This window comes from Lampris incognitus, chromosome 8, assembly GCF_029633865.1.
Source record: "Lampris incognitus isolate fLamInc1 chromosome 8, fLamInc1.hap2, whole genome shotgun sequence".
NCBI classification, from domain to species: Eukaryota; Metazoa; Chordata; class Actinopteri; order Lampriformes; family Lampridae; genus Lampris; species Lampris incognitus.
Window position 1 is genome coordinate 15,648,885 of NC_079218.1, and position 25,748 is coordinate 15,674,632.

The following is a 25,748-nucleotide window of genomic DNA, read 5'->3' on the forward strand; positions in this document are numbered from 1 at the left end:
TTTCACACAAAAATGTCCCTGCTAATGACTCACCAGACGCTAACCAGAGTCATGGACGAGCTGTGCGCTCACCTGCGTCCAAAAAGAAAAAAGAAAAGAAGAAGGGAGGATTAGAGGAAGAAAATGTCCCTTTTTTAAGACAGCGCGGCCTGTTTGTTGTTCGATTTCGGGTTTTGCTCTGATCTTGCCGTCATCCAGCGCAGGTCGCCGGTTGCTATGTTAGTTAATGGGATTACTGCATGTGAAGCCGTGGCCATTTTCCCGCACTGTTGTCTCGTCTGTATTATCATCCTCATTCACAGTGGATTGTTCCATGACGTGGGGATTTTTTTTTTTTTTACACCCCAGACGTCCATTATTGTGAAATTTTTATTCATGATTATCAGAATTGGCAAACTATTACTTACGAATCGCTTGTTTGTAATGCCTGATGTTTAGTATGTAAACCATCGCTGTTTCCATTGATAACCATCTATAAACAAGGGGGGGGGATAAAGACAAGGAAATGTAAGAATTTTGCTCAACGTTGATTCACTGTCAGAGACATCAGTGAGATAGGCCCCGTTGTTTCTGAATATCATTCATATGATCACAGCTGCACAATTTTAGCTTTCAAATTTGGAAAATAAAACGCGGTGGCTCCATCTCGAGTCATCTCTATTCAGACTACTCAATGCAAAGCAAATGAGTGAGCTGATTTTTGGCCAATTCTTCGAGGTCGACTAACTACCAAATGAATTATGTAGCACACTGTAAGATGACCTTACACATGGAAAGCGGGGTTATATTTCAACTTGTTACCTTTGTCTTGGAGCACATGACCAACAAACTGAAATGAAAGAGTACAGTCATGTATTGATGGTTTAGTTTTATTTTAGGGTTCAAGTAAATTGCCTTTTTGCTATCTAAGACGGCCTGTGGCCAGAGGATGTTGTCTCCGGTGGCACTGAATATGAGCAGCGGGTTCACCAGGTTCATGGCGTGATCAGTTCTCGCTTAGTACTGAAAAATGTCCCCATGGAAACAGGCCAGTGGTGAGCCAAGGAAATCAATTGACATTATAAAAACTAGTAAAGGCTTTGCTTGGACTCACTCCAGGCAGGTGCAGGTGACTATTGAATTCAAAACATGACCAAGCACAGGTCAAGGTCATTGTGTGGGAGGAAAAGCTATCAAGTTGGGGTTTTTCTGTCAGCACAGCACCTAATATGGTTATTCGTGTCTATATTCAGAGTGATTTCAGCATCCACTTGAACAAGGATATTTATTTGTGCTCCAGTCAGTGTTTTGCTCCGGTTGATGCTTCCAACCCATGCCTGCTGTGCTGCAGTCATGTCTTGTGTTAAACAACATGGAAATATCAGCATAGGCTGACATGTCCCATCAGGTGGGTTTAAATTAAACGTTAGATGATCATAAGTATCTAATAAAAGTTGATTGAAGGGGTTGCGCTGGCTCTTTGCCAGGCTTTTGCTGTCCTAAATAATACCTTGGCCCAATACGTTAGGTCATGGCCAAATATTTTGCATAACACGATGGCCTTTTTCCATGACCCTGTGAGAATGACTTGGCACCGACTTTTGGGTCAAAACCCGTACCATGAGAAACAATGCATGCTCTAATCAGAGTCTGTTCTGACAGTTATAAATAGATGGCAATCTTCTAGAGTATATCTTTTTTTTTATATACAGGACAGTATAATCATGTTTGAGATCTGAAAGCACAGAGTAATATCACTGCAAGGCATCATAAGTAACAGTTGTCCTATTTTAGTGGCATCCATCCTGAATTACAGAATTGGAAAGCTATAAGCTCACAGCATGTATGATCGATCTATAATGGGAGCTAACCAGATCTCCTCAGAACAGGAAGTGGCGGAGAGACAGCTCTCTACAACACACACATACAAAGCTAGAGAAGACCCACACTGTCAACAATGAGTCAGCCTCAGCTAGTTTGAGCTAGTATGGAGCAATATATAATAGTCAAGGACACATTTTGACATATGTATGGACTTATGTACATGTATTTAACTTATTTCACATATAATAACAGGGTAACTGAATTTAACTGTAGATCCTCAAAGCTAAGTACACGGTCAGAGATTACTAGCATTAGCTTGATTTGAGCAAAAACACAGTTTATGTACTTAATCTTGGATCAAAGTCTTTAGCTAATACCAGATATCACAGCATATCTATATATGGGTTTGGGCTACAACATCTCTAAACACATGACATTTTCTTGACTTCCTGACAGCATCACGAATGAGAATTATGAAATTCATGAATGAAAAATAATTAAAGAAACTACATGACATATTTTCTAATCGATTGTGATTTTAGGTTAATTTTTATTAAGGGGGCCAATAATTCTGTCAGACAATGGATATAGCCATGTTGTCTGTGTTTTGCTATGATAAGTCAAAAGAGAGACTTGCTTTGAATTTGGTCTTTTTAATGTCTGTGTGTCAACTAGAAGGTGAGATTGGAAGATTAGATGAAGTTACAATCAATAAGACAACCCATAGTGTTAAATCCAAGTACTTGCATTACATAAATTTGGTAACAGGCACTCCTAGCAGCTAATGTAACCTGACATATGGGGGGGGGGGGCATGAAAAATAACAAATTTGTGCTCCAAGTACATGAATATATTTCTTCTTCTCCTGTAAAGGCACTGTACAACTTTGTTGAGTCATTCTGCACTCTTTGGAACATTTATGTGTTTACACTGTTTGGGGAACTCTGCTCTATGACAAAAATCTGTAATATAAGCAAAAGTCCCAGTTCTTGTGAAATGGTTTCTTCTCCTTTTGGCCCCCCTGCCGCAACCTCATCCTCAACATGGAAATACACAGCAGCTTATACCCCCTCTCCCTCCTTCTCTCACTCTCTTCCTCTTTTTCTCTGGAAGTGAGGCTATTTGAATCGACCACTAGTATAATGTATTGCAGATCTATGTTCCACAAGGCCTTTCATTGTCCATCGTCTCTAGGGTACTGTCAAACCACTGCTTAGCATCTTCAGAGCTCTGCCAAGTCACAAAAAAAAAAACCCACCTTGCTATTGCCAGTCTCTTGTACAGCATCGTCTAGCCACTGCTTATCAAATTTAAGACAACACATACCCTTTTGGGCACAGATTAGCTTAGTGAGTATGGGTTTTCTTTTTGGCTTTTTCTCTCTAATTGCACCTGGCCAATCAGCCCATTCGTCAAGCCATCCCGGTCGCTGCTCTACCTCCTCTGCCGATCCAAGGAGGGCTGCAGACTACCACATGCCTCCTCTGATACATGTGGAGTCACCAGCCACTTCTTTTCACCTGACGGTGAGGAGTTTCGCCAGGGGGACGTAGCGCTTGGGAGGATCACGTCATTCCCCCCAGTTCCCCCTCACCCCCGAACAGGCGCCCCGACCAACCACAGGAGGCGCTAGTGCAGCGACCAGGAGACATACCCATATCCGGCTTCCCACCCACAGACACAGCCAATTGTGTCTGTAGGGACGCCCGACCAAGCTGGAAGTAACATGGGGATTCGAACCAACGATCCCCGTGTTGGTAGACAACAGACTGCTACGCTACCCGGATGCCCACGATACAGGAGCTTAAATTTGTAATTTCAAGTAGGCCTAGCACTGACCCCACATTTTCAATTGAATAGCTAAGATTAAATCGTATTTTTTACATGACGTCCTGATTGAGCGCTTAACACTGACATTATCGACTAGAAGGTTTTGCACCTGTACACCAGAGCTAACGTAAGCTTGTGCTTTTAGCTAACCAACAAACCAGAAAAGCGAGATAAGACATCAGAAACATTTAAAACTTTTTCACAGGATTGATTTGTTGGAGCACATTAAAGGCGACAGAGCACATCTATCTTACTTGCATCTTTGTCAATGACGTTTCTGTGAAATCCTTACTACTGCCATGTGGACGACACCAAGTGATGGAATACGAGGGAGAGGCTAAGACAGAATAGTGATGGTGGTGCAGACAATATATAATTTAGCAATTTTCTTATCAATGAGGATTTCAATGTTAATAAACAAAAGGAAATCGCAAAATTTTAAATGTCTCACAGCAGCATACCTATGTTTTTAGATGTACTCCCTCACACTTTTGGAGGGATCGACCCCCTGTAACTAAATATACACTTACGGTACAGCTAAACATGAGACTAGAAGTCAATCTGTGAGTGAGTGAGTTAGAAACCAGGTTCATGAGGTGCTTTACATCTCAACAAGTTTTTAAAAGGGGAGTTAGAGTTAACCCTATGCTTAACCCTTATATATGTGTGGTGTGTGTGTGTGTTTGTTTTAAACCTTTATTTACCCAGGGTAGGTCTGCTGAGCGCGAACACACTTTTTCATCAACGTCTTGCGTCACTGCTTCACACACACAATAAAAAAGTTAAAGACATTCACACCCGGGTGTTGCCCAATACAACTACAGTCTCCTAATGCTGGACACGGGGCAGAGTCACAGGAGCAATTGGGACTTAAATGCCTTGCTCAAGAGCACTCTAATTGTAAGGGAGGGTAGCGCATCATTCATTCGCTTCCCTGCTCCAGCTTTTAAGCCCACTTCTCTAACCTTTAGACCACCGCTGCCCCCAAGTCAGCTTCATGGTCATGCTGGCCTGTGTGATGTATCCTCTGAGTAATGTTTAAAAACACAATTTTTTTTTTATTATTGTTTATTTTACTGCTGTGAACATAACAAGGGACAGGCGATTTATTGCCAGGCCTGTTTGTGTTTGTTATCTGCTTAATCGATCGCACACACTGTGCCATAATGTTTTCCTCATGTGTCCCTCTACGAGAGGGTTTGAACCTTGCCAACGGTCTGTATTGCCTGGTCTTACAACGTTATTCAATGCTTAATCTGATACGTATAAATTTTATTGACTATTTGAAGATTCTGAGTTTGTCAACTGGATTTCTGCTTCTCTGTTTTGGCTCAATGGGAAACAATGCAGACAGGGGCCTCATGTAGCCCCAGTCACCACAATGAAAGAACTACGAGGGTAAAAAAAGAAGAAAAAAAAGCAAAGCGAGGATGAGAGAGTGCCAGGGGTGATTCCTATTGACAGCACCATGAGTTTAGTGCTTATTAGAAAGACTAAACTCACCTCGCACTGAGGCTGTGCATTTAAAAGTTAAATATCAACAAAGCTAACCGGCTCAGAGGTAGCAGATAGTCAAAGGATAATGAAATCACGTCGGTTTTCCACTTTGGTTTTGATGTCAACAGGAAGACGAATCCGGAGAAAAGGGGACTACAGCTATCACTACTACTGCTAGTATTATATCAAAATATAATAATATCAGTAATAATAATAATAATAATTCCAAAAATGATTTATTGTGCTTGTCTTGTCTACAGAAACAGAGAAAATACTTTATATCAGACCAAACCAATTGGTAAAAAGGTCCTAAGGGGAACAAGAGTGCATGGTTCAAAGTATTCTTTCAGTGCCAAGACTAATATCTCAAGGTGAACTGCGTCTCCGTCAGAGTCAATGGGCTTTCTTACCCATTGTTTTGGTCTTTCTTTGACTTGTCCCTCGCTGAGAGCACCGGGCCAAGGCTGCAGTGCAGCAGACATTATATTCTGAGCCTTACTTCAGTTAAAATACAGCTTTTACTCTGGGATAGGGTCGCCAGTGTTTTGTTTTTTTTTTTAGTGTCAGAAATAGTTTTCATATCCTTGCAGGATTGTTGGAACTGAATGCAATGCAATGTCCTCAGAATTAATCGTTTTTGCACATAAAAAGATTCAGACTTCTGAACTGTTTTGCTTGTCATTGTTTCCATAACAAAACCATTACCGATTTTAGACACATATTATATTTGCTTGTATATCTCATTTGATCACATAACAAGTTACCAACATTTTTTTTCCTGTAAATATAGAATTAGAATCACAATCAGAATCATGTTTATTGGCCATGTAGGTTTGCACATACATGGAATTTGACTCTGGTTTCATGGCTCTCTCAGTGTACTTAACATAGAATAACAACACTACAACACAACAATCTTCAGATATATACAAAAGGATTGATTTATGCAGGTGAAATAAGAGGTGATAAAGTGCAATGGTGCAGAGACTATATCAGAGATGCTGTTTTTGTTTTTTTGATTTTTGTTTTTTGCACTTTTCTTTTCTGTAAATATAGTTGTCTGTCTCTCCTTAAATTGATTTGAATATCCTGTTCATAGATTCGGTTTTATATATAATAGAATATTTTGAATATTCTCTCAACAGTCAGGAGGGCAACATGAATATTCATCGAATATTCATATTCATTAAAATGTTGCCTATTTTAGAATGTTTTATCTGGTAATACATAACTGGATGAATACGGCATTTAAAATTAATTGAACTTGTGCTTTTTCTTTCATCAGGGTAGAGATTACTTCAGTGGAAGATGACAACAGCAACCGTGAAAACAAATGGCGAAGAACCGCCTTTCTTACTTTAGACCCTTTTTACTATAATCCTTTTGGTTAAGGCTGTAATACACAAATTGGCACAGGGGCTGATGAAGAAATAGTGGTTCATTTTGTGACCCAGTGCCAGAGAAGGGACACCATGATCTCCACAGCTCTTCGTTGGCTGGTGCTGGTGTCCTTCATCATCCTGACTGTTGGTGGGAACATGTTGGTGTGCTTGGCTGTGGGGCTGAGTCGTCGCCTGCGCCGGATCACTAACTGCTTTGTTGTGTCGCTGGCTGTGACAGATCTCTTGCTGGGTCTGCTCGTACTACCCGTTTCTGCCACCCTGGAGCTTCGCAGCGGGAGCTGGCCTCTGGGGGGAGCCCTATGCAACATCTACATCTCTCTGGATGTAATGCTTTGCATGGCCTCCATCCTGACCCTGCTTGCTATCAGCATTGACCGATATCTTGCCATTTCAGCACCCCTCTGCTACACTCGGAGAGTTACCCACCTCAAGGTGGCCTTTGCCATTACGGCCATCTGGACCTTGTCACTGACCGTGTCCTTTGTGCCCATCCATCTGGGCTGGAACACAGTGGACTTCAGGGTGCAGCACTTGGACTGGAGCATGGGGGGTGAGGACAAGGAGGGACGATACTGCCAGTACGAATGGAATAACCACTACGTGCTTTTGGATGCCTTTTGCATATTTTACCTCCCTCTGCTGGTCATGTGTGGAATGTACCTACGCATATTCAGGGTGGCACGAGAACAGGTTAATGGTTTTTATCGTTTTGCTATATATTGAAATATGATGAGGTGCAGTTAAAAGAACAAAGCTAAACACTTGTATTAAAGGTAAGCAATCGTGGTTTTCAACACTATCACATTAGGTAGCATCTAGGTTGTAGGGATAACACTACATAGGCAGCCATAATACTGCACATCTTTTTGTGTCTCTCTGGCGTTCACTAAAACAGATGTGTGTAATGTTGTTTGCATTTTCTGATACAGTATGGCCTAGTTCAATATAGCCCACCAAAGGTAGTGTCAAACAGGGACAAATTGTTTGCCAGTGATGTCATTGGCAGGCACTTTTCCACACAGATCCAGCACTTTCTCAGAGACACACAGAAGACTGCACAGTATTGTGGCTGCTAATGAAGTGCTATCCCTACAACACTTATTGAGGAATAATGTTGAAAATCATGATTGTTTTCCCTTAATATGTTTTTTTTTAAGGCTGGTGATTTTTTCTTAAATTCTGGATGGCATGAAAAAGTACTATTAACTGAGGTGCAGGCTGGTGGAAAACAGTCACAACAGATAGTAAATGATGCTAATCAAAAAGCATTCGATATGTAATGTTACAGTGGATAAAATCATTATTGCATGAGATCAATGAGTATGCAGCCACCTCCTTGCACCAATGCAATCGATTCACCTCATATATTTGATGTCACATCATTTATCCAGTTCTATTCCTTCCGCTTTCCTAACCTTTGTTTATACATCCTTCAGGTGCGTCGTATCCGTGCTGCCACTCCCGCGGCCACGGCACGAGAACACAAAGCTACAGTAACCCTGGCGGCTGTGCTGGGGGCCTTTGTCATCTGCTGGTTCCCCTACTTCACTTACTTCACCTGTATGGGCATAAGGGAAGAGACAATCTCCCCGTCCACGATGCACTCGGTTGTTCTGTGGCTGGGCTATTTCAACTCGGCTCTGAATCCCATCTTGTACCCAGCCCTCAACAGGGATTTCCGCAAAGCCTATGGCGAGCTGCTGCACTGCAGGAGGGCATGGTGCAGAAACATACAGCACACACTTTCCCGTGTGTCACTGCATAAAAGGGTGGCCATCATGAATGGACAACAAGGTGCTCAATTTACTCAGGAAAACACAATGACAGTTAATAAGCAAAGCCTGTCTGAAGGGAACAGCCTCACTTTGCAAGAGAGAAATGGTAACGCCCTCACTGAGGAGCCAAGGTGAAATGCAGCAGACCTGCAGCAGCATACCAGCAAAACTACATGCACAAATACTGTAAGATACTTGCTCCAGAACTCTCAATGCCTGTATTGTTGTTCATTTGACAAACAAAAGAACCTGAACTTGAGCTATCAAGTTCCAAGCATAAGAGGACAAAATGAAGCATCATAAATCCAATGCCTTGGATATGAAATTAACTTTTAACCAGATGAAATCATCAATAGCTTTTCACCATCTGTACTAACCTAAAAGCTATGATATTTCTCCATTTCAGGTCCTAGCTGATCAACTACCATAATAGTTGATGTCTGCCTGAGGATATGTGAGAAACACAGGTGTATAGCAAAAGGTGAGAGAAAGAGGCAGACTTGCTATCAGTCATAAAGCGAGAATGATAATATTAATACAAGAGCCACGTAAATATGAGTGGAAAAAGCCAGAATGGACAAAAGGCCTTCTGATGTAAAGAAAAACCCTGTCAGTAAAGTCACTGTGCAAATCAGACGTAATGCCATTATGGACTAAATGTATGTATAGTCCTCTTGCTTTGGAAACATGCAAGGCAAAGTAACAAGCAATGAAAAATCAAAATGACTGAAGAGTGAGCAGAGCAGAACAGTGTAAAGTGAATAGATAGCTCAGCATCCAGGCAGATTATTTTCCCAGCTAACTGGATGGAGACACAGCAGTTAAAGGTTATCGAGGTTGTTCGCCTCTCGCCACTACAAACCAGACAATGACGGTGAATAAGTGACTACTGGGTTGACTTGAGATATATACATATATACATACATACATACATATATACATACATACATGCATATATGTATACATACATATATACATACATGCATGCATACACACACACATAGACACACACACACACATAGACACACACACACATAGACACACACACACACACACACACACACACACACACACATACATACATACATACATACATACATACATACATACATACATACATACATACATACATACATACATACATACATACATATATGTAACTTTGCTAAAAGAACCACTCAACGGTAGGGAAAGTGCTCAACAAATAAGGAGCAAAATAATCCAGTGAGTCAAGTAAATTCTTTATATGAGACGGTACAAGCCTGAGACAGTACAAGCCAGTACAGGCTTGTACCGTCTCAAAGAATTTACTAGACTCACTGGATTTTTGTGTGTGTGTGTGTGTATATATATATATATATATATATATATATATATATATATATATATATATATATATATATATATTACAGTCTCCCTGTCTAAACTCCAGGCCCACTGTGACAGCTTCAAACAGGCTCAGACAGGAAGTGGCTGGATGGCTTCCAGGATGATGAAACAGACAATACCTCTTAGAAAACTATGAGAGCTACCATCCAAGAATAATACTACAGTTTTGGGATACTTTGCTCACCTTGTTGTGTGTGTTCTTGTGACAAAAGCCAAATGTCACTGCTCTGAAGAAACCAGGCTGCACAACAGTCATGGGTTTAGAAAAAAAAAAGAAAAATGTACTTTCGAGTCTCTCGATAGTACGTTTTAAAAAATCTACTACGATCCTGTAGTAAAAGGAAACACAATTTCGATCCACAGAAATTGCAGACATGAAACCATCATTCCACATTTCATAAGTTTATATTTTGACAGGAAAACGCTACTTCTGTTTGTATCAGTGGTGGCTTGCTGATATATGGAGCATTTTTGTAACCTATTTTTATTGTTGTTATTTTTTGTTTTTTTGTCTTTGTATCTAAAGAAAGCGATATCTCCCTCCTGTATGGCCTTTCATTGTTTGGAGAAGAGTAAATCAATTCTTAACTGGCACAAAAACTAAACCATGCAACACACCAAACAACACAAACATATACTATGTATACACACACACACACACACACACACACACACACACACACAGACGGGCAGTAAATAGTGTTAAATTGAATTAGATAGTATTAAACTAGTCATTAGTGCTAAAGTTAACCGTATCATATCCCATTTAAGAGGTGATAAGTGGTAAACTGTAAGCAACAACTCTCTTGTTCCTGTAGTTCAAACTAACATTGGCCTTGTTACGCTTGCTCCTGTTTCCACATGGTCACTCTGTGGGGATGACTGGTTTCAGTAAGCTACCAAGCTGAAAAATCCTTTATGAACTGAGTGCAGCTTCGTTCACCAAAGTAAATGAAACGTGCCGATATTTCACGAGGTAGCCATAAAAGTGCAAAGAAATAATAAAGATAGCCATGTTTTGAAATTTGCTGCAGTAAAATATTAAGTTTCCTAAAATAGATGCTTCCATGTTGAAATTCAATTCTATTCAATTTATTGTCATTAAAAACAATGTGCAGGTACATGTTAAAAATGAAATAAGGGCTGCAGCTTCGCCAAACAGTGCAAGACAGACATATAGACAAACACAGTAGAAGATATAAACAGATGAAGACCAAACGCTAAAAACTAAGTTAAAAAGAGCACGAGTACAAAATATTTAAAAATATCCACAGACATTCAGTGGGTAGCCAGGTTCGGGTAGGCAACAGCTTGGGGAAAGAAACTGTTTTTGAGCTCTGAGGCTCCTGTAGCACCTCCCAAAGCGCAGGGGGAGAACAGTCAATGATTGGAGTGGGTGAGATCTTTGCTGATGCTGAGACCCCTTCGAAGGCAGCGTTTGTGATAAATGTCTTTTATGGCTGGGAGCTGGGTATTAGTGATATGCTGGGCGGCCTTGACGACCCACTGCAGAGCTTTCTGGTCTACTGATGTGAAGTTGTCGTACCACACTGAGATGCAGCTGGTTAGGATGCTCTCTATGGTGCAGTGGTAGAAGTTGGTGAGAATTGTGGGGGCTAGACGGGCACTCCTCAGCCTCCTCAGGAAATGCAGGCGTTGTTGGGCCTTTTTCACAAGGGCCTGGGTATTTGATGTCCAGGAAAGTTCCTCACTGATGTGGACTCCAAGGAATTTAAAGCTGGAGACATGCTCAAATTCCACCCCATTGATGTGTATGGGGGAGTGGCTGCAGCTTCTAGACCTCCTGAAGTCCACAATCAGCTCCTTCATCTTCTGCACATTGAGAACAAGATTGTTAGTAGTGCACCATGATGTGAGGTGCTGAATCTCGTCCTTGTAGACAGTCTCGTCATTGTTGGTGATACGGCCAATGACTGTGATGTCATCTGCAAACTTAACTATTACATTTTAAGGGTGAGTTGGCAGGCAGTCATGGGTAAAGAGGGAGAAAAGGAGGGGGCTCAGAACACAGCCTTGAGGGGCACCTGTGCTGAGGGTCAGGGTGGAGGGTCTGTTGGTCAGGAAGTCCAGGTTCCAGTTACAGAGGGAGGGGTTGAGGCCAAGGGAGAGGAGTTTGGTGATTAGTTTGGCAGGGATGATAGTGTTGAAGGTAGCACAATAATCTATGAACAGCATCCGTGCAGTGGCAATGGCATCCTCCGTAGACCTTTTGGGATGGTAGGCAAACTGATGTGGGTCGAATCTCGGGGGTATAATGTTTTTGGTGTGAGCCAGAACCAGTCTCTCAAAGCACTTCATGACAATGTGGGTGAGTGGGCCAGGAATGATAGAGGTGGTCTTAAAGCATGTCAGGACTATGGATTGGGACAGTGAGAGGTTAAATATAGTTGTGAAGACCTCAGCCAGCTGGTCGGAGCATTCCTGGATGACCCGACCCAGTATGCCGTCCGGTCCGGTGGCCTTTTCTGTGCAGAGATTCTCTGACTTCTGCGATCAGCAGAGTGAGCACCTGGATTTCTGGGTGGCTGGGGATTTTTGTGACTAGGTCAGTATTGTCCTTGTTGAAGTGGAAATGATTTAGCGCGTCTGACAGGGAGGCATCATGGACAGTGGGACCACTACTGGAGCTTTCGTAGTCTGTGATAGGCTGAATGCCTTGCCACATTTGCCGGGGATTGGAGTTAGTGTGAAAGTGGTCCTCTATTCATAGGGAATAGTTATGTTTGGCTGTTCTGATGCCTTTTTAGGTTGGATATGGCTGCACTGCAGGCCTAGCAGTTACCTAAATTGAATGCTGCATCCTGGGCTTTCAGCAGTTGCTGGACCTCACTGATCATCCAGGGTTTCTGGTTTGGAAAGGTGCGGATTGATTTTGTTGTTGTGACACTCTCAGTGCAAAAGTTAATTCAATTCAGTTTATTGTCATTAAAAACAATGTGCAGGCACATGTTAAAAATGAAGGATAGTATGGAAAGATGTCTGTTCATTAATGTCTCTACAGGAGCCATGGGTGGCTGAATGTACAAAAATACTCCAGTCTGTGTTGTCAAAACAGTCCTAGAGTTCAGCGCCTGCTCCTTCTGGCCAGACAGTGATTGTCTTTACTTCTGGCTTGATCCATTTTATCCATTTTATGGCTGGGACCAGGAACAGGCAGAGGTGGTCAGACTGCCCCAGGTAGAGGCAGGGAGTAGCTTTGTATGAGTCCTTAATGTTTGTATAGAGATGGTCCAGGGTGTTTTGTCCTCTAGTAGGGCAGGAGATATGTTGATGGAATTTGGGCAATATAACCCTGAGGTTAGCCTGATTAAAATCACTACCTATGATAAAGGCATTTATCATAGGTGTTGTTAAACATAACCCTATGGAAATACTCAGAGAAATTCATTGGCATAGCTAATATGTAGAAATCCCTTTAACAGTGTATTCTTCATGTTCTGCACTTTCAGATTATTGGATAATTACAATCATTGCCATTCCTCGCAGATAATAACGGAGAACTTTGGATGTACCAGTGTTATCGATTCACATTCTTTTTCTCTACCTTGAGGTGCTCCTTTATCAGCTAACTATTATAATGAGTGTTTGGAAATAAAACTAATTGGTAGGATGTATTTAAGATCCATGCCCTGCTAGATGTGTTCCTTTAGTAAGGGGGGGGGGGGTCTAAACCAGTTTACATTTTAAATTGAGCTAATATTTCCAACAGAAGAGTCAGGTTGACTTCCCACCTGAATTTTTTTTTTTTTGGTTTTTTTTTTCCCCCAATGCCACAGACCGGAGATTTATCCCTGCAGAAAGTCAACCAAAAGTATCATTCACATTTATGTAAGTCTTACAATATCAAAGCTTTATTGAGGATATGGAAAGTCCCTGCACTTGATAGCTCAAATGAGGAAGAGGAAATAATGAAAGTCCTGCAGAATGATTTACGGGCTTCCTAGCTGTGCGAGGGGAATGCTGTTCATGTCGGAAGTGTCAGACTGTATGAGGACATCATAGGCGGGTCATCTGGAACATGTCACCTCGAACAAGTATGGAAGCCATATCCCTGGTAGTTGTTTTAAACTGAAATATCCAACAAACTGTATATTGACTCTGTGCAGCAGCCATTTATAGATACACCAGCATCCATTTCGCTGCTTTATATTTTGCTTTTAGTTTTTGCAGCCACGTGGGTGCAAAACATTAGCCCTCTGCTAAATCGAATACAGCGGGGTTGCATCATCAGAACTTTTGAGGGTTGAGGAGCAATGTGTGGAGATGAAAAGAGATCCTTTTCCATCTAACCACAAACAGAGGACATGTTCAGGATGTCAGATCAACTTTCTGCACCACAGAGGTTAACAACCTCCTAACTAATACGTGGTGAGGCCAAGGAGGCAAGAAAGAGATGAGCTACCCTGGGGTTAAATTATCAGATGAAAACCCAGGTGGCCTAGAGCAAAGCAGTCTTGTTTGCTTGAGTGAAGGCAAGAAGTGTCAAGGTTACCCATTATAATCGCGAAATGCTGTAATAAGAAACCCAAGAAGAAAAAAGAAAGCTACTTTATTTTTGTCATTGTACAGTTGTTTGGTTACAATGAAATTTGTGCACACACAATTTGTGCTATGGTATAGGAGCAGTGGGCAGCTGCAGCATCCCGGGACAAACTCCAGTTCTTCGTTCCATTGCGTTGCTCACGAGCCCAGACAGGAGTATTAACCCTAACATGCATGTCTTTTTGATGGTGGGAGGAAACCATAGCACATGCAGAAAACCCATGCAGACACGGGGAGAACATGCAAACTCCACACAGAAAGGACCGGGGACGGCCTGGGGCTCAAACCCAGGACCTTCTTGCTGTGAGGCAACAGTCCTAACCACTGGGACACTGTGCAGCCCGGTGACTTCGTGATGCTGCTGCCTCTGTGCAGTACGCACCTCCTCCCCGGCAGTGAGCACGTGTGTGATGCAGTCTCTGGGGGCTTCCACCGGGGCAGCACGGGGTCAGTGGTTGGGAAAGCAAAGACTTGAGGTTGACGCACAGAAAATCTGCATGTGTAGTGAGGCCATAGGTCTCCTCTGTGAAAGCGGGGTCCTCAAGAGGGAAGGAGCAGGGCAAATCATCATTGACTCTTTCAGTAGGTTAACTATGGTAAAAATAAAATGTGGTAACCGTGTCAACATAAAGGTGTCGGGGTGCACACTTGAGAATTCAAGAATTTAGAAGAACTTTGGAACAAAAAGGAGAATTAGTAACACACCAGTCAGGCGTCACACGTTTGGAATTGATATCCTGGCATCAATGTAAGCTTTAATGACCACTTTTCACATCAGTGTGGTCAGTTCATTTTGGGCTCATTTTTCCAGCAAATTGCCAGTCTAAATATATCTCATGATATGACTTAAGGTTGGAGGCAGAGCAGAACATTTTGTTTTGCTCTTAGTTTGTATTTTCTAGTGACTGTGAGTAGAAGAATAGGGTTGTGCGTGAATTTCATAGGTGCTATGTGTTGAATGCAAATAGCTTATTTAATTAAACTCCTCGCAAAATTATGCTAAACTATGGTGAATTCTGAATAGTCTCATTAGCATAATATTACACATGGGTGCTCTAAAATGAGTAGCTTTAAATAGGAAAAACGGTTTTGAGAAACGCCATTGAATTCACTTGATATCTTTATTTAACCATGGTGTCCATAAAAGAATTTTGTTTTTATTTTAGTGATCTAATTTATGTTTTCTAGTGAATAAATAATACAAATTAACCATTTTTGTATACATTTTACATGTCACAGGACAAATAAACTACATATAGTAGAAATATACTGCCCATTTTTGACACACACACTCTCTCTCTCTCTCTCTGCAGACATCTCCAACTTAGCTGCTGAGAAAAGAGTGTAAGCCAGTAATGAGGGAACAGACTAAAGGCCTTAATTGTCGAGAGATCTAATGATCAACTTGGATTGTACCAATGTGCATGGGGAGAAATTCAAATCCAAGTACAGTAGTTATACAGTTATTTATAAACCTTGAGCATGACATCAAGGGTACCTCAGTCTTATGTTGTCATTAACTTTATATTTTACTGTTTTAAAACATGTTTTTTTTTCTTTGACGTTACAGTCACCATTGCAGTCTGACTTTATATATGTATAATTTGAACTTTAATCTAGCTACACTGTAAGAAATGAGGCTCCTGTTACCAAATGTACAACATTTGCTTGAAAGCACATGATTTTCTGAGTATATATTATGAATGATAATTTAAAGACAATATGTCGTGCTTTTCATAAAGTATTACACAATTCAATAATTGCTAATATTTGCTGACATGCCAAACAATAAATATGAAATATGTATTTCAGCTCTTATATTCCTTTGGGTGCAACATAAAGCCAATCCCCCTGAGAGAGGAGACCATGATATGGATTATGATGAGCTAATGAAGTTATTCTAGCCTGCAGTTTACGCAACACTGGAGAATAAGCCAAAGTGCCAGTTTCTATATTGGGCCTGTATAAACCTACTACAGTAACCTAGCCCAAATGACCAAGTGTGTTTAGGTGGTGCAATTTTATGACCGGATGCATTTTTAGATGCATAAAAAGGGCCGTGCATCCCAAGTTGAAAAATTTTGCAATGAAATAGGCACCGTTTAGTCACAGGAAAAATATTTAATTAGAAATAATGTTTTTATGCAGATTTTTTTTTTTAATTTGGATTTTGTAGTTAAGTTTTAGCATACGCATATGACTTTCAGTGACATGAATTTTAAAGCTGAAAAAAGTTATGAAATTAGCAGTAGGTCTTCTTCTTCTCCTCCTCCTCCTCCTCCTCCTCCTTCTTCCAGCTGCTCCCGTTAAGGGGGTCACTGCAGTGTTTCATCCGTTTCCATTTCTTCCTGTCCTCTGAATCTTCCTCTGTCACGTCAGCCACCTGTATGTCCTCCATCACCACATCCACAAACCTCTTCTTTGGCCTTCCTCTTTTCCTCTTCCCTGGCAGCTCCATATTCAGCATCCTTCTCCCAATATACCCAGCATCTCTCCTCCACACATGTCCAAACCATCTCAATCTTGCCTCTCTTGCTTTGTCTCCAAACCGTCTAACCTGAGCTGACCCTCTAATATACTCTTTCCTAATCCTATCCTTCTTCGTCACTCTTTACAAAAATCTTAGTGACTTCAACTCTCCCACCTCCAGCTCCTGTCTTTTCATCAGTGCCACCACCTCTAAACTATACAACATAGCTCATCTCACAACCATCTTGTAAACCTTCTCTTTCACTCTTCCTGGTACCCTTCTGTCGCAAATCACTCCTGACACTCTTCTCCACCCACTCCACCCTGCCTGCACTTTCTTCTTCACCTCTCTTCTGCACTCCGCATTACAGTAGTAGGCCTTATATGGCACCTCTTATTTCTGTATGATAAGATTCAGTTCTAGTCAGCAATGTTCTTTGGTGCCATCTAACATCCAGTGAGGACACTATGATGACTATTGGCTTATTGTTTACATTCACATGTCTAATTTAAAGAAAAAATATTAAATTGGAAATGTGATTAGTCTATAGCGCAGAATATCATATGTACACTACCGTTCAAAAGTTTGGGATCACCCAAACAATTTTGTGTTTTCCATGAAAAGTCACACTTATTCACCACCATATGTTGTGAAATGAATAGAAAATAGAGTCAAGACATTGACAAGGTTAGAAATAATGATTTGTATTTGAAATAAGATTTTTTTTACCTCAAACTTTGCTTTCGTCAAAGAATCCTCCATTTGCAGCAATTACAGCATTGCAGACCTTTGGCATTCTAGCTGTTAATTTGTTGAGGTAATCTGGAGAAATTGCACCCCACGCTTCCAGAAGCAGCTCCCACAAGTTGGATTGGTTGGATGGGCACTTCTTTGAGCAGATTGAGTTTCTGGAGCATCACATTTGTGGGGTCAATTAAACGCTCAAAATGGCCAGAAAAAGAGAACTTTCATCTGAAACTCGACAGTCTATTCTTGTTCTTAGAAATGAAGGCTATTCCATGCGAGAAATTGCTAAGAAATTGAAGATTTCCTACACCGGTGTGTACTACTCCCTTCAGAGGACAGCACAAACAGGCTCTAACCAGAGTAGAAAAAGAAGTGGGAGGCCGCGTTGCACAACTGAGCAAGAAGATAAGTACATTAGAGTCTCTAGTTTGAGAAACAGACGCCTCACAGGTCCCCAACTGGCATCTTCATTAAATAGTACCTGTTAGAGCCTGTTTGTGCTGTCCTCTGAAGGGAGTAGTACACACCGGTGTAGGAAATCTTCAATTTCTTAGCAATTTCTCGCATGGAATAGCCTTCATATCTAAGAACAAGAATAGACTGTCGAGTTTCAGATGAAAGTTCTCTTTTTCTGGCCATTTTGAGCGTTTAATTGACCCCACAAATGTGATGCTCCAGAAACTCAATCTGCTCAAAGAAGTGCCCATCCAACCAATCCAACTTGTGGGAGCTGCTTCTGGAAGCGTGGGGTGCAATTTCTCCAGATTACCTCAACAAATTAACAGCTAGAATGCCAAAGGTCTGCAATGCTGTAATTGCTGCAAATGGAGGATTCTTTGACGAAAGCAAAGTTTGATGTAAAAAAAATCTTATTTCAAATAAAAATCATTATTTCTAACCTTGTCAATGTCTTGACTCTATTTTCTATTCATTTCACAACATATGGTGGTGAATAAGTGTGACTTTTCATGGAAAACACAAAATTGTTTGGGTGATCCCAAACTTTTGAACGGTAGTGTAGGTCTACACATTTTAGCAGTTTTAAGTGCAGTAATGCATCAATAATGGGACAGGGCAGGTAAGGTTAACCAGGCTTTAAGATAGAGTTGGTTGTTTTGAGGCTATTTAGGTCCTAACAGCTGGAGAAGAAAAAAAAAGAAAAAAGGAAATTATTTCATTGTTATTGATTGCATAACTGTATTAACAGAACATTTAGCATGCAGCTACTCTAGCAGTGTAAAAATAACTTCAGCTGAATTTCACAATGTCTCTTTGCAAGCCTTCAGAGACCACTTCCTAAAATATTGTTTGACAGCCCAAAAGCACACTGTGGGCTGTCCACTGCTTCAGTTCTCCAGACATGAAGTGCAGGAGGTATTGAAAAATGTTTGCAAACCACTAGAGACTTTTGAGGAGGTCACAGTTGGCCTCCTCCTTTACATCACTTACTGGATGGAGTCTGCATTCGTACAGGGTCCGTACATCCAGATGGCTCCTGTCTTTTCCACAATATAGAGAGTAAAGATTTGAGCAATTCCTGACTTAGTCCTGAAGATTTATAGCCTCTGAAGCTTTGTTTTATAATAACCAGTAAATTATTACTTAACAACGACCCACTGCATGGTGGATGATAAGAATGTGTACATCATTACTACATTATCTAATCATTACATCACAATTACTGGCAAAAAAAAAAAGTATCTCTGCAGTACAATATTAATTAGCGGTCAATAAATTTGACTACTGGATTCCAACAGAATTATCACTAAAATCCTTTTATTATTATCAAGTCACTCCTTGCAATTAATGGATCTGGAAATACAACATACCTGTATTTACACAGGGTTAAAAATGCTCACATCTTGGAACTGTAACAGATTTTGGATGTACCCACATATTACAGAACAGCTCCCTTGAACTTGCTTGGAAAAGTCTGCAAACTGTCCTTCTCTAAACGTTCATCTGGTTCATCTCCTCTGATAAATCTTGTGTCTCGTCTCCTTAGATTGCAAAGAAACAACGGAAAGGTGAACGAGCTCTAACCTGTGAAGTGGATTAAGCGTTTTTCATTTTAAATACAACAGCATCATGCCATTTTATTTTCCCTGTGCTGTAATGGCACATGTTTTAACATCTTTAATTATTTTCTGCTGAGCGGGTGTCAATGGACGCATCAATGCCAGTCATTAGTATTAAGTGGTTCAAGGATTTTTTTTTCAAGTTGTTGATAAATTTGAATGGGATTTTGGTAAAACGCATGAAATAAGGTCTGTGGTCAACTAAAGTCCAACGTTGGTCCCTTGTATGAAATAATCTTCATAAATGAACACAGCATTTACTAGTTGTGAAGCACAACTACTGTTGGTAAGAATACAAAGCAAACTAATCTATATTTATATGTGACAGACATGTGTTGGCAATGTGCTTTTCTATAATACATGAATGCTTAAAACATGTCGAAACAAAGGTGTAATGATTGATATGAAGCATCGTGACCATTAACCCAACAGGCTGTAGCTTGTAAAGTCAAAGTGCAGTATGACCAGCAGATGGCACTCCAATGCAATTTTCAATCAAGGTCTTGGACTTGGACTTTCTTTGTGTTGAGCAAGTTCTGCGGATAAGAAAGCCTGGCAAGCTTTATAAATCACACACAGAAGACAAGCCAAACAAAATGAGAAAGCAATAGTTTATCCTATGGCCACAAGTCAGGGCCCTGACTGATGCACTGATGGACATTACACTGGGCATGGTGGCCCAGTAGTTAGCACTGTTGCCTCACAGCAAGACGTTCTCCCCATTTCTCCGTGGGTTTCCTACGGGTGCTCCGGTTTCCTCCCACCATCAAAAATACATGAATGTTAGGGTTAATACTCCTGTCTGTGCCCCTGAGCAAGGCAGTGGAAAGAAGAACTGGAGTTGGTCCCAGGGTGCTGCAGCTGCCCACTGCTCCTATACAATAGGATGGGTTAAATGCAGAAGACAAATCCGTTGCAAGAATTCAATACTATGATAAAATAAAGTGGCTTTCTTCTTTCTTATACACGGTGCCCTGCTGTTCTTGCTATAATGATTGTGTAGCATTTGTGCAAAGGGGTTCTCATATTTTTTAGAGGGAATGTCATTTCTATCTGATTTACAGAAACTGTGAACTTGTCTATATAATAACAGAAGACAGAAAATATTGCTAAACCGCACCTAAAGGCACCATATTTCAGAGAATTAGGATTTCCTAGTCATGAAATCATGAAGTCGACGCTATATTTGCCATTTCCCTGGTCTTGCATCAGGAAAATATAACTAGACAAAACGAGCCAGCCTGAAGTATTCCCAGGTGATACACAACCACACCTGGGCCTAGTAAATCATATAATCCAACTCCTGTTCATCTTCTCCTTAGAGAACAGATGACATCCGTCATGTGGCGTCTATGTTCAGAATTATTAGCATGTCTGGGAGTGTGAAGTGACTTGTAACATGACAAGTGTGTTGTTTCTGTCTGTCAGACAGAAAGCACTTGTTTGACTGGTCTTCCAAAAGTTGAGGTGAGCCAGAAGGAGTTGTTGTTTTTTGTTGCTTTGTTTTTTTTACAACATTGGAAAAAGGTTCACCTATATGTCTTTGAAACAGGATATATTTGATATATATATTAAAAACATCTGCAAAATAAAAGATGCTGAAAAGTTTTCATGTGACAGTCTACTACAGCAGACAATCTATACTTTTATATACTGTCAAACAAGGAGCAAGGAGAAGCCGTCTGAAAGGTTGCAAGCTATCCGTTGAGAGAAAAAAGACTGTACCTGTAAGATCCTTCTTCCACACATGTGCATGTGTGCAGATAACGCTTCAACCCAGGTAGGCTAATTAGCTCAATGCTTTCCTTCATTCTGCAGGAAAATCAATTTTCAGTGGACTATCTAGGTCAACCAATTTGTGTAGTAAGCGTCAAGCTAGATTAGCAACATTAGCAAGTGATGGTGTCGCTACTGACAGCAACTTGAGACACAATCATGACTTTCACCATTTTCTCTTTATATATGTTCTACAGTTAACTCTCCATTAGCAGCCACAATACTGAGCAGTCAGCTGTGTGTCTCTGAAGCACTGGAAAATGTGTGCGAACACGTGTCCTCCAGTGACATTACTGGCAAAAATTCATGCATGTGAAAACTACAACTTGTACCTCAAGTTGTGTTGCTATACCTTCAGTGGGCTGCATCAAAATAAGGTACAATGTGCAAGAAAATCCAAATAACAACACTGCACAGTTATTATAGGCTAAACTAGGAAGAGAACGCAACAGCCTGTCGTTTCCATTTGCCAGCATTAGAAAATCATTTATGTTTATGTACAGTATGTAATAAAAATAAACTCACCTCATTCATCTTTGCTTTCCTGCTGTCACTACGTAAGTCAGCCAAAACCACTGAGGGAACAGCATTTGGCTTCAGGATCTTCTCTTTATTAGCCAATTTTCTGCTTGCGTGTCTCATAATTTACCATGGTGAAATGCAAGCTCATACTATTTTTTAAATGGTAATGCCAGTTGTTTCCATCATATATAGAGCTTTTATTGCCCTCAACTATTGCTTGCAAATGTCGCCGTCTTTATATGGCAGTCGGGGAAAGTTTATCATTAACCCTCGCTTTATTTTCCTTGCACGGCTGCATCCAGACACATTACGATGGCATTACGATGGAAAGCAATCTGTTCTATCTTTCCCCCCTCACATGTGAAACACAATACAAGGGGTTTAAGCTATCCCAAAATCATTGCCCTGATCAGATGTAATACACACAAAGTTGCTGAGTTGTATGGTAAGTAAAAGCCATGCATGTGCATAGCCCGTTTAAGAAAGAAAGAAAGAAAGAAAAAGAAAAAAAGAAAGACTTTATTTTGTCATTGTATTCTTACAACGAATTGTACTCTTACAATGAATGTGTTCTCTGCATTTAACCCATCCTATTGTATAGGAGCAGTGGGCAGCTGCAACGTCTGGGGACCAACTCCAGTTCTTCTTTCCATTGCCTTGCTCAGGGGCACAGACAGGAGTATCAACCCTAACATGCAAGTATTTTTGATGGTGGGAGGAATCCGGAGCACCCGGAGGAAGCCCACGCAGACACAGAGAGAATATGCAAACTCCACACAGAAAGGACCCGGGACAGCCTGGGGTTCAAACCCAGGACCTTCTTGCTGTGAGGCAACAGTGCTAACCACCGGGCCACCGTGGAGTATAAGCATCTAGGGCCGGTCATGTACCGTCAATTGCAACATCAGAATTGTAGGAACACCAAGAAGGATATTGTTGAGGAAAATAAACTCTTGGATCCTTGATGACGTTTCAGTTGAGTGAATCTATTTTCATGTACATGGGAAGATACTCATAGCACAGCCTGGAGACTGTCCTTGAAAAACGGAGAAACCTAACTATTGTAAGATAACAGAGAAGAGGAGTAACAAGGTCAGTCAGAACTGGTTGGAATGCAGCATTGGTGCAACAGTGGAATATTATTGGCAGAATAAGTTTTGTATGATGTAAACTCACAGCGTTAGGTTAAATGTTTACACATAGCATTAAGTTACATTTCACGTACTCCAAAATGGCTGAGAGGGTTATTGCATTGTGACATCATCCACAATAGCTCGCTGGAAAAAAGAAAAACAATGGAGGTGCATTCCCCGTGCCAATCCCGGACAATATGACCCCCTGTGGTCATATGTCCTCCCACCGACCCCGTATTGGCACGCCCACCGGAAGCGCTATTCCTCTTTCCATCTCCAACTAAATGAGATCGGTCGATGGCTGTTTCTCTCTCGCTGGGATTAAGAGTAAAACTGCAAATACGCAAGTAATCTAGTGATATACTGGTATATTAGGTACTAAATTATAGTTAGCTTACCTTTTATCGCCAAGATGTTCGTTAATCCGGTCGATGTGGCCGGATTCTACGCTTGGTGCGGGTGTGTTAAACCGGCGACGCTCCAATGGGACCCCCATCCGGACTGTGTCTCCCATATCCCGCATGTTCACTACACGGGCTACTTGAGGGATGTAGACCGTAATGAGATCGACCGCAATTTCTGTAAAACCATCAGAAGATCGGAGCGCCAAAAGTGGGCTGCTCTGTACCGTCAAAGGTGGGTACTTGCAGATCCCTTCGCACCTGCTAACGAGGCGGCTAGCATGGTGCTACCTAGCTATAGCCATGGGGCGGAGGCTAGCAACATCCCTCCGATGCTTCCTAGCTACAGTCACGGGACGGCGGCTAGCATTAGCATCCCTCCGGAGCCAGAGGCTATCCCACCATCCGGGGTAGTTAGAGAGGACTGGACCAATGAGATCCTATCTCTCCCTGGTGAATCCGTGGCATGTTATTCGGCGGGTGCGGAACCCGAGGATTCACTGCCTGAGGAAGTAGACGATCAGGGCGTGGAAGACGACCAGCCAAGTTCGTCTCAACCAAACAAAGATGGCGACGCCATGCAACGTGGGTCCGAAACATTCCTCACCAGTTTCCGTGATCTGTTCGCGCGAGCGGTCAAGTCTGCCGACATCGTTACCGAGCCGGGCAATCCTCAAGATCCGGTGGTAGCCGATTTTCCACGAATGGCAGAGAGGGTCAGGGACTCCACTCTACCACCTTATCCTCACATCGAACGAGCGTTTAAGCGGGCGGAGGCGGATCCGCTACTTAAATCGTCCTCAAAGTTCAGTCAGAAGGGGGTTGACGTCTTAGCAGTCGAGGTTAGGAACCTGAACTACAAAGACTGAAAAATTCCGCAACCAGAGAGGGACGTTTTATCGTTCAACCCTAACACCAAGGTGGGGTCTCGCGATACTCCCAAACACCCTCGCAGTGGGGCCAACAGGTGGATCGTTACGCGTGTGATGCATGGCACGCCAGTACACGCGCAGCTGGACTCGTCTCAACGGCTGGGATGATAACGGCGTACATGCGCAAGCTCTGCAGCCTATCAAACGTCGAGCAAAGCAAAGCCGCCATCGCTACAGCAGGTATCGACGGGGCCGAGTTCAGTGACGTAGTGGCCAGCGAAGCAGGTTGTGAGTACATCTTGGAAATGGAACGCATAGCTGACTCCCTGGGATCGCTGCTGTATTCCATCGCTCTAGAGTGCGGTTCTAGCGCAGCTGCCTCCACCCTTTCGCGCAGACGTCTCTGGCTAGAGACAGTCGGGGTAAAAGAGGAATTCTGCAAGGAGTGGATGGCCCACTCCTGCGCAGGGAACCAGGGCCTGTTTGGAACGACCCCGGACATTATCAGCAAATACAAGGCCGCCCAGGCCGAGCGCGAAACCTTGCACAAGGAGCTTCTCCCGATGATGAAGAACCCGCCTACCCCTAAGCCCGCGGTGGGCAAAGGGCAGGGGGACAAGCCTGCGCGCAAGCAGAAATGGAGAGAGACTTATCCAAAAAGAGGTGGTAAAGCGGGGCGCGGGCGTGGACAGGGCTCACGTCCAAACTCCCAGTCTTCCACAGAACCAGCGGCCAAGGCGGCCAAGCCGGACAGCACAGACACTTCCAAGAAGGGAGCTGCCAAGTGACGTGTTTCGGCAGGATGTTACGACCCACACCAACAGACTGATTCCAGAGCCGTCTCCGGCGATATAGACGCTTGTTCAGGGGACACAGCGTGCGCAGGGCTAAACACTGCGCCTTTTATTTTGGTTTCTGATGCACAGTCTACTTGTTCTATTCCAAAGGTTGTGAATGTGAATAAAAGTTTTTATGTTGGTGATGATGGTGATTGAGTATTAAAAGGTTTGAAACGCAAATCTGATTGTCTGTCTGAATCTTTAGGTAAAGATGATGATAACAATGTAATAACATCCCTGCTGGAACTATTGGATAATAATGACATGAGCGCAAATGAGCCCCTGGGAGGGGACTATGATGTGACAATGTTTAGTCTCTCTGATGGGTCAAATGGTAATTTGGAAAGGTTCAAAACGCCAATTCCCCCATCTGGGTCTCCTTTACAAGGACGAAGCCCCCCCATGGATGCAGGGCATGGCGGGCGGGGCTTCCCCAGACCCTTTACGCGCAACTTACGCGCACTACCTGAACAGCAAGGTACAGGAGGCAACGAGACCTCTGTCACGCATGTTACACAGGTGGAAGGAATTGGTCCCGTCAGCTTCTGTTTTGGATCAGATAGCCCACGGACACCAAATCCTTTTCGAGAACGGTATTGTACCCCCGTACTTGGGAATAGTGCATACGGAACCGGGGTCGGTGGCCGAAG

General features: G+C 42.2%; 1 protein-coding gene across 5 annotated transcripts in view; it reads left to right on the forward strand.

Moving 5' to 3' along the window:
* Positions 1-23,327, forward strand: part of hrh2b (histamine receptor H2b) — a 24,406-nt gene extending 1,079 nt beyond the window's left edge. Inside the window, exons 2-5 of one of the 5 annotated variants that reach the window (XM_056285480.1) lie at positions 6,416-7,223; positions 7,970-8,494; positions 8,715-8,789; positions 13,495-16,045. In XM_056285480.1, the coding sequence (XP_056141455.1) occupies positions 6,603-7,223; positions 7,970-8,443 (1,095 nt within the window). In that variant the 5' untranslated portion in view covers positions 6,416-6,602 and the 3' untranslated portion in view covers positions 8,444-8,494; positions 8,715-8,789; positions 13,495-16,045. Of the gene's footprint in view, positions 1-6,415; positions 7,224-7,969; positions 8,790-13,494; positions 16,046-22,454 lie in introns of those variants that run through there. The other 4 variants (XM_056285481.1, XM_056285482.1, XM_056285479.1 and 1 more) reach the window with 4 other exon arrangements.
* Positions 23,328-25,748: the final 2,421 nt, after the last annotated feature.